Raw genomic sequence first — 10,669 nt, forward strand, 5'->3', positions numbered from 1 at the left:
AACGCCGCCACGTGTATAGGGGCAACTGCAATGGTAGCAACAGGCACGATGCTGATAGCGTATCTCAAACATATTTGTGGAATGTTTAGCATTGCAAGGTAGAATTCAGTACAATTATATGTTTTATAAGTGAAATTAATTCTTTGTTTATTCTCAATGATATCTAAAAAGATTAAGTACTTACAAAAAAAATATGTATTCATACAGTTTCCGTATTAAGAAGGCAATGGCAATTAATATGCAACACGATGTTAATGAAGAAAAAATGATTATAATTTATAAAGGAATAATATGTGCGATAGACATTCATCGCAAAGCTACAGAGTCAGTACTCATTCTGCAATATCTGTATAACGTGCTGTACTAATTTTATTATGTTTCTGAAGGTTTTCTCAAGTCTTTATAAAGAGTTTTGAGGGATCTTTCTTCTGTTTTATAGCGGCTAGTATGGTTTGCTTAACCAGCACTCTTGTTCAAGTAAATATTATTTCTTGTTATTAAATGCATCTTTTCATGATAAGATACAGTTTTCATAATATTAAGGTTAAATAAGAAATCATTAATTAGAACGGAATTAGTGTGAAGAAATAATTTTCTTTAAAAACAAAATCATTGAAAAACTCATGATTATTCTTGATTTACCTTTTTTTATAATCATAACATATGTGCATTATTCGCATATACGTATGTCACAAAAATAATATAATTTTCTAATATGCGCAACTAATAAAGAAAATAATTTATTATGTAACGCAAGCTGTATAATTTGTCCTAAAGAATTACAGAAAAATTATAAAATTTCTTGCTGTAAAAAGTTAAAAATACACATATAATATATGTTTTAAATATTTTAGATCATTACATATAATAGCACAGAGCAACTTGTATTACAACTTATACACATAAGTGTCCTCTACATATATGTCTTTTTGTCCAATTATACCGCGCAAGATATTACAGATCACAATGAATACGTATTTGCTACAGTGTAAGAGACATTTGTATCGTACGTTCATACTTAAGTAATCCTTTTATAAATTCTTCTAACAAAATGCTGAGTTAAAAAAAGCATTCAAAAATAATACTATTACTGAACGAACATATTATAACAATTTATACCATAACAATATTTTTGTTTTTCATGTTAGATTTTACATTAATTTATCATTGTTTTGTAGATATAATGTTGAATGGTATGTTGCTCCGTTACACATACAGAAAATGATGTTATTCCTACTGCAAAAGGGTACAAAAGCTTTTCATTTGATCCTCGGTGGAATATTCGTTGCGTCTATGGAAAGTGCTGCTATGGTAAGAGACATATATAATGCTTTTGTTCTCCCCGAATATTATTGTTTAATTGAAAATAATAACATTCACAGTCATTCAACATATTGACTACTTTAGAATTATTTAGATAATGGACTAAAGTAGCTTTATTAAAATAAGTTAAGACTGAAATGTAAATTAGCTGAGCTAAAAAAATAGAATAGAACAGAGAAAATTCTTAACTTTGTACTATATATTCATTTGGTGTGTTGCACTCACGAATATTACTATTCAATAAATCAACTTTCCTTATTTGAAAATATATTGATAGAATAATCCGAAAAAATGGATTTTTTTTTAATTAGATCTCACTTTGCGTGTAAACTTAGAAATCTGTGTAGAACCACGCTTCGCGTGGAAAGTTGTAAGCCCTTGAACAATGAAAAGGAGATTTTATTATTAATAAACAAACGTTAATATCGCTGTAAAGTTAGTAATCGTATGCATTATGTAATGTAGAATATGTAGATCATGAAAATGTGACCGCAGCATGTGTTTTGTCGCAGTATTTTGTAGCAGATAGATTTCTTAACTGCGATAGTCTTTAACTTTAACGCTTAATATCTCGCTTCACAGTCTCGTTTTTCTGTCAGATTTTTTATTTTAACGTTTTGCAAAAACGTGTCAAATGAGCTAATTTCATCAAAATTGGAAATGCAGTTCTTCTGAATAATTACAAAAATCAATAGACATATTAAAACCTTATTTTTCGCAGTATTCCTATATTTTTCAGTGTTTTTGCATTATAGATCTTTTAATAATTCTTCGCGATGCTAATCAAACGTAACAAATACTAACCTAACAATAGGTACGAGCCGCGAGGAGATTATGAGAGTTCACTTGCGAAAATTATATCGGTACAACCAGGAAAAGGAACGATTTATCCTATTCTCTCTATTTTTACAAATTTGCCAATAGCAATATAATTTACAAATATTTTATGCTATATATTAGCTAATTTTTTATATTTTATACGAAAATAATTTAAACATCAATTATCATACTGTAGTACACTAAGATTCAATTACCAACTTGTACTGATAACACTTTAAGTAAATTGTACAAAAACTTAGATCAGATATCGAATAAAATTAATTTTGAATATCACTCGTAAACAGACGGCCAAAGACAAAATAAAAATCACTGTTCTTAAGCCATATTATATACTAGCGCATATCAATGTCATTACATTCTTAAGCCATGTTATATATTAGCGCACATCGATGTCCTTAAAAAAAAATATTTCGTTTAAAAAATACAATAGAAATACGATTTAACCATCGACCATTCAACTCCACCCATTGTCCTTCCATCATTTTAATAAATATTCTCCACACAGCTTCAATAGCTCCTTACAGGTTGAAACAAAAGAAGATATTTTCATTACAGTTGATAAGTACTTCAATATCTTACTTCACTTTTCTCTATTCTACAAGTATGAAATAATAATTGCAAAATAATTAAGATAAGTATGTATAAAAGTGAAAGCAATATGAAAAAATAAGAGAGGAGAAGAAAAGGAAGAGAAATGTAAACTAATTTGATCAAAATCATTTAGCCCTTGGTTTTAGGTGTCGTTTCCTGTATCATTTCGATAAAAGGTAAAAATTATTATTTAGATAAAAAATCGACATATTATAAAATATTTATATAAAAAAATATAAAATTTAAAACTTACATTAATAAATCACAACATTAAAATATATGTTAGAAGAGGTCGTATCGCATGCGAAGTTTAGTATCGTACAATTCTCTCAAATGAAGTATGTATTTCTTTAAGAAAAATAAATATCTGTTGCGAACATTATTGTTACAATCAAATCGACCGCTTAACCATACACCTTTTCCAGAAAAATGAATTACCATCATGTGCTTTTTTATCCGACATTAATATTTCCTTCTGCATTTAAATTAAAATAAGCAATTCAGCATAAAATTTACATAAAAAAATATTTTATTGTATTTCAAGCACGTTTATATTTTTAACTATAATTAAATAATTCAGTGACTCGCATAATAAACAAAATATTAAATTATGTGATTAGTAATAAGACAAAAATAAATTTTAGAAAACAAAGGAAAAAGAGGGTTACGATAAAAAGAATTTCGGATAGTGCGTTAAACTTAGATGCGAAAAGAAATAAAAATATCTTGTCTCCTCCGATGTTCAAAATGGAATCACAAAAATGACATTAAAAAGGAAGGAAAGTAAAGATTAGTTGGTAGTGGAAGATAATGAGAGGAGAAAAAAAATAAGAGAGAATAAAAATGTGAATGAAATCATGGAAGGAATAATAAAGATAAGAAGGAAATTAAGAAGGAGAAAGAGATTGAATAATAGGTAAATAGGATTCAGACAAAGATTCTGTGTCTTGCTATTTTTAATTCTTTATAAGGTTAATTTATCATGGAGGTTGGCCATGACAATAGATTGAATTTTTTTGACATCACTTTGATTAATGACAATAAAAGAATTATTTTCGATACATATCATAAAACTACATTTTCGGGAAGATTCCTGAATTTCCATTCCAGTCTTGATATTATCTAAAATGGCTATCCTCTCCCTTTTATTTTTTCCACAATTGGAAACCGATTAAAATTTCACATACATAATAAAAATACATAAAAAACATACACACAATCCACAAATCAAAGAAAAATTTTTTACAGTTCCTTATGTTAAATCTATCTCCGAAAGTTTCTCACCTACATCCAACATGTTTCACTGTAAATTAGCATTTTCCATCATCAACACTTTGAAAAGTTTATTAAGAGTTTATTAAAAGAAAGGACAAGTTAGAATTGTTTTTTAATCAAAATGTGATCTATAAGATTTCATGTGATGATTGCGAAGTTAGCTATGTCGGTCAAATCAAAAGAAAATTGAGTACGAGGATACGTTAACATATTTCGGAAATCAATTAAAAAATGGATTTTCCATCGCTCATGTCTGATCACCGTATAAATCTCAATCACAATTTTAGATGGAATGAAGTGAAGATATTGGATAGTGAATCTTCATATAATAAGAGATATGATCCGATATGATACATATAAAAAAATAAAAACAAGGCTTAAAAAAACAAGGTTTAGACATAGAATCTTTGCCTAAATCCTATCTACTTATTATTCTCTTTCTCGTTCTTAATTCTTTCTAATCTTTATTATTCCTTCCATGGTTTCATCCACATTTCTAACCTTTCTTATTTTCCTATTGCCGCCACTTTTCAACTAACTCTTACCTTTCTGCCTTGTTCATTTTTGTGATTCCATTTTGTCTTGCACATTGGAGGAGACAAGATGTTTTTATTTCTTTTCGCATCTCTAAATTTAACACACTATCCAAAACTCCTTTTCAACTTTTGACTTAAGATATATTACATTAAAGATATCATGCATATTTTAGCTGTTACTATATTTAAAATAAAAAACTTTCCAATTAATATAGAAATAAAATATAGAGATAAAATATATAGAGATAAAAAAATAAATAATAAAAAATAATATAGAGATAAAAAAATTTTTGCAATCTTAATCTTCGCTAATTTTGCTAAGTATTATCTCACATATTATATTGTTTGTATGATAGTCTTTAATGGTTTATCTCGTTTTCTAGCGCTATAATTTAGTTATATTATTATTTATATCCAATTATATTATTTCAATCTTGTGCTATCTTTTCACTTATGTAATATTTTACAGGATCATACTCATATTTGCGTACTCCGTTCACTTGTAATCGAAGGATACTCATTCTTTTTATCAAATTGACACTAAGCATATAATAACTGACTGCAAGTTACTATCATTCGCGTCCTTTTCGTTATACATTATAACTGTGAACATTACGATAATTATTTTTACGTTACCAGCATTTGCCTTAGAGAGCGAAATATTTATTATATTATATTTTTGTTTATTTTCCAACCTTTATTATGTATGTTTTTAATATTGAGAATGATCCGATCGCGATCAAAACGTCTATAAGTAGCATTCTTTATTAAAATTTTTAACTTAAAAACATTTTCGTTTTCTTTATTTTTTTTTGGTACATTCTACTTTATTTTATGTTGTTTTTATATAATAATTTTTAGTTTTTAAACTTCTTTTTTCTTTATTTTCTAAAATATTAATATTAATTACAATTTATAGCAATTTGGATAATGCAACGAGATGTATCAGAAAGGATAATAGATTTTTCATGTTATTGTAATCTTTTATTTTATAACAATTCAATGTTAGTATCATTGAAGATATAATATAGAAGATATAACATGTTATTGTAATAAAAATTAAAAAGCGTTTAATAAATCATATCAATTTTTCCTTTGATTCTGTATCTACATTCATTTATTGTGTATATTTAGAAAAATTTGATAATCTTCAAGAATTTTTTCTAAATAAAAGGAATACTAATTTTAATACTATACGATATATAAGATTATATTTTACAGTTTAGAAATTTATGAAGAATATTTATGACTCTATAAATCAGATTTATTTAATGTAATCTTTTTATATTATTAGTGTACTATTTACAATCAAATACAATTCGTTTAGTATTAAAATAGAAATTATACGAGAAAAATAATTATTTATATATTAGATGTAGTAAAAAGAAATCCATTATTTTTCCATTCAATTTCATGCAAAAATAATGGATTTCTTTTTACTACACTTAATATGTTACATATTGTACTATAATAAAAGATCACACAAAAAGTTCCTGGAACATTTTTAAATAATTTCCTTGAGTAGCGCTATAAATTTACTAATGTTTGAAAGCATTCCTAGAAATCACGTTCTGATATTTTCAATGTTTTTATCGCATTTGCAATTGACTACCTCAATACACAACAAGAACAATTGTTTTTTCATGTAAGTCGAAATCTTTCGTTGTGTTAAAAATGTAGCGAGAGAAATATTTGGAAATATGGATGAACCAAACATCTTGGTTTCTTTTGCACCGAACCATCTGCACATCGATCATTAGATGTCAAGCCGTATCTTGCCAGCATGTCACGACTGTAGAATATCCGCCATATATGTTTTCGCGACTTAGTATTGCTTTACTTTTTCCTATTACCGTTAAGAAGTTTTGAAAGATTATGTTGCGCACGAATATGAAGTGATAGAAAATGCGATGAAAGTACTGAAAGACCTGTCGAAAAATGATTTTCAGTAGAATTAGTGAAAGGGTAACTCGCAAGGGTGACTATACTTTATAAAGTGTATATTAATTAGCAACAGTTATTCATTACATGGTATTGCATCGAGCATTGTGTGAACTTTACACTGATTTTCCAATTCTAAATCCGGAAACGCTTCTCTCTTCACTCGCCTAGTGATAACGCGATAATGATTTCATCTTGTTCGTATATATGCACGAAAATCTCGATAGGATCGATCCTCGATCCCTTTTTTTTTTCAGTGCCACCGACCATGCGCTCGGACATAACCGAAATGAAAGCACGAACTTTTCTAGTTTCCACATTAATACTTCCAAATACTAACAAATGTCGGCAAATGTATGCAGCTGCCTAAGGGGATTTCGAATAAAATGTTGCGTAAATAAAACAGTTATTCACGTGGTAAAATTAACCTAACTATTCAAAATATCATTAAATTTAATAACTTTGAATTACATAAATTAAATTCAACTTTATGATACTAAATTAAATTTAATGTATCTGCAAGTGAAAAGTTTGTGTACATGTACATGAAATTTAGTGTACTTTTCATAAAATTTTACGAAGATTAGTACATTCTTTACTAAACTTTTATGTAGATTTGCCTAAAATTTAATATAAATAAACGTTAATTTTAATTTACTTCATCTTCAATTACAACATTAACACTTTCGATATGCTTGCTTGAAATTTGCTTCCATTATATGTAACCGAAGTAAACTTCTTTTTTTTTTAACAATTTATTTCGCATTTGATACAGAAGGTGGTATGGAATAAAGTTTATTTCACGTGAAAAGTTTTTTACGGCTCTTTATCAAGAAATAAATTCACAAGTACATTTCTATGACAAATAAACATCTGTGTAATTTCATTTCTTAATGTTCGCAAATTCCACACATTTTTTCCAACTGTGTAGCTTTGATGACAACTATTTTTTGCTTTAAATTATATTGCATAATGCAATTTACAACAAAATGGAAGTTATAAAGTATTCAGTCGATAAGGAGGATGCGAAAATTATCACTGATTTTCGCAATCAAGTTTCTTTCTTCGTAGAAGATCTATCAAGTCTAAATATTTTCATCTCAATCGGGTTTTCTTACTCGCTCTTGGCTTACGGTCATATTGTCGATCAAATCTCGTTCGAATTCGGATAATTTTGTACTTTGAAATTCAGTTAAGTCATGTTACCTTCCAGGTTAATAATATATTCTATATAATATGCAGGATTCTTAATTGTATTATATGTACATATATTTATTAGGAATGTGTGAATACACGAATTTCAGGATAAAATTTTTGATTCGAAAATCAGAAACTCTAATTAGAATCCGAATATTTAATTTGGGACAATATTTTTCTGACCGCTCCTAAATTTTTAAGTTTAGAAACGTTTCCATATGTTTCATATAATTAAATGCAAGAATTTATAAAGAAAAAAATCAATTTGTGAAAAATTATTTTATTTTAAACTGAAGTGTAGAAAGTATTATTTTTCGAGGATTTCTGATATTAATTTTTTATTTCAGCATTTACTTTACGGCCGCAACAATGTTAACAGCATCAAAAAGCAATCGCTCACTTGTGTTGCAGGAATAGCGAGATACTGTCTAGTTATTGCTGCTAATATCGGGAATCTTATAACATTATACTTCCACCAATCAATTATGTCAGTTCCTTTAGATACTATATTTTATGCAAGTCTACGTCTTATTTCTTTATATATAAAAAATTTAAATAAACCTGTAAAATTCTTTTTCCTCTTTGGAAAATCTAGAGGCTCATGAAAAACCTCCGCTAATGCTTATTTTGGTTCACTTATGTAAAAAATAAAAATAAAAAGAATTATTTCAATAAATGTACATTATTAAAAGCAAAATGTTACTTTTAACTTAAAGACGTATGGTGGAATTTATATGATGCGAAAATATTAAGTTGACATGTAAGTGATATGTGATAATACTACTGACATTATCTAATAAATTTGTTTCATTTTCAAAATAAATAAATATAATCAAAATAAATAAATAGATAAAATATTGCACTTTAAACAGTCAACAATTCCGATCTTTGATTTTCTATCAAAAGACGATCTTTGAACCATGAGTACAATAACCTGGTATATGTTAATGTTTTGAATTCATAAGAAATTCAAAATAGATCTACAAAAGGAATATTGCGTTCTATACACAAGCACAAAAATACACATACACGCATATAGAAATAATGTCATAAATAATATATATATATATATATATATATATATAACTATTATATATATATATATTATTATATATATATATATATAACTATTATATATAACTATTATATATAACTATTATATATAACTATATATAACTATACTATATAACTATACTACTTATATATAACTATACTACTATTTTATAATACTATTTATATACTATTTTTTAGTTTTATATATATATATTATTTATATATATACATACATTTTCTCTTTTCTGATTTGATACGAAGATAAACTCACTTTCAATGTGTTACACAAACTATTATTAATTAAATGTGAATTTAATTAATTTTTTCTGATAGAGTATTAGCAGAAACTTTTATTTATAACGCCACTGTGGATAATGTTATACAAATGTAAAATATAAATAATTTCAATATAAAGCGTTACACACACATAAATTTTAATAAGGTATACATTTCAATATTTTAAGAATAAATACATTTTGTTCATATTTAAGATTATATTTAAACTTAACTAATACTACTTTAAAACATCAAACGTACTTTGTGAGTGTACGCATTAGAATGAAATGCATATTACAATAAAAAGCGATGAGTGCGCTTGCGCGGCCATCTATAGAGTTTTTCTATGCGAATGTTTTTCCATGAGCTATAAACACCTGTTAAATTTCTTTCATTGTAATTAAATCGATCGTTTAATCATGTTTTTCTTATAAAACTATGGTGAATACTAAGTACTTCTTTAATCTCGTGACATTATTGCATTTCGTTTTGCATACTGGCAAATTAAGCAATTGAAGTTACAATTTATTAAAAGAGAAAAATTGAAATATTTTCAATTGTTTAATAGAATCGGAAAAAGAGAATAAGCAATTTCTTATTTTTCACGGTCAAAGGTACTTCAGTGTTTACAAAAATGATTTGCCTTGAGACGGAACACTTCAAGCTCAATAGATTTCTTTTGCTCGCGATTGGTTTATGGCCTCAACAGAGATCGAAACTTGCTCAAATTCAATTTATCGTACTTTTTACTATTTTAACAACTTTTATTGTGTTTCAGGTGGTGATAAGTCATTTTTCATACGAAACAATAATTAACAGACTAAATTATTAATCACGCTAAGGAATTATTCTTTATAATATGAAATTTTCAATAGAATTACTTATTTACAGTTTACAACGTTTTTAACTTTAAAATGCACTGCAGATCTCATTATCAATGTTCTGTCTTCCGCATTTTTCTTTATTTGCTATGCGATTAAATATCATTCGTTTTGGCTTAACACCCATACTGTAAGTCAAATATTTATTACACAATTTCCAGACAAATATTCATTGAATTAATCATAAAATATGACATTTATTTAATATTTTATACGAAAATTGCATAAAATATTATTGATGTAATAGATGAGAGTTTCACTAGAACAACTTCAGCATGTTTTTAACAAAATAAAAAATAAAAATGAAATTGCTATTATAGAAAAATATGGCCGTATAGGAAAACATCAAACGAAAATAATTACTAGTAAGATAGTGTGTATATATATATATATATATACTTACATTTTAATAAATTATTACTAAGAGTAGTAAAAATTTATAAAACTTAAATAAATTTTACTTAAATAAATTCTTGATACTTATACATATATACATATATATATATATATATATATATATATATATATATCGTTTACTTTACTAATTTAATGTTAGCATTTGCCGCATGTAGCGTATCTATTTATCTCTTCCTGCCAATCTGGTCTCGTATATTTGATGTAATTCTGGCTATAAACAATTCCCGATCACGCTCTGCAGGAATTTATATTGCAACAGAATATTTTGTTGATCAAGAAAATTTTTCCTACTTAATTCTTTTGCATAGAAACGCAGCTTCCTGTATAGGAGCAACTGCA

At 26.6% G+C, this 10,669-nt stretch overlaps 1 protein-coding gene across 1 annotated transcript; it reads left to right on the forward strand.

Annotated features, from left to right (window-relative positions):
* The first annotated feature begins 30 nt into the window (after positions 1 to 30).
* Positions 31 to 2,775, forward strand: LOC105619736. The gene is made up of 6 exons (XM_012201254.1): positions 31 to 98; positions 208 to 324; positions 387 to 477; positions 855 to 988; positions 1,179 to 1,311; positions 2,719 to 2,775. Exons 1-6 carry the CDS (start codon positions 31 to 33, stop codon positions 2,773 to 2,775), a joined length of 600 nt encoding a protein of 199 aa, XP_012056644.1.
* Positions 2,776 to 10,669: the final 7,894 nt, after the last annotated feature.

This window comes from Atta cephalotes, assembly GCF_000143395.1.
Source record: "Atta cephalotes unplaced genomic scaffold scaffold00022, whole genome shotgun sequence".
Classification (NCBI taxonomy): Eukaryota; Metazoa; Arthropoda; class Insecta; order Hymenoptera; family Formicidae; genus Atta; species Atta cephalotes.

Bases quoted from the DNA above. Each gene is read 5' to 3' on its own strand.
- LOC105619736 (XM_012201254.1), top strand. From the start codon at position 31: ATGGTAGCAACAGGCACGATGCTGATAGCGTATCTCAAACATATTTGT. The intron at 325-386 runs GTCAGTACTCAT...ATGTTTCTGAAG, and splicing joins ATTCATCGCAAAGCTACAGA to GTTTTCTCAAGTCTTTATAA. The intron at 1,312-2,718 runs GTAAGAGACATA...TTTTCATTACAG, and splicing joins CTATGGAAAGTGCTGCTATG to TTGATAAGTACTTCAATATC.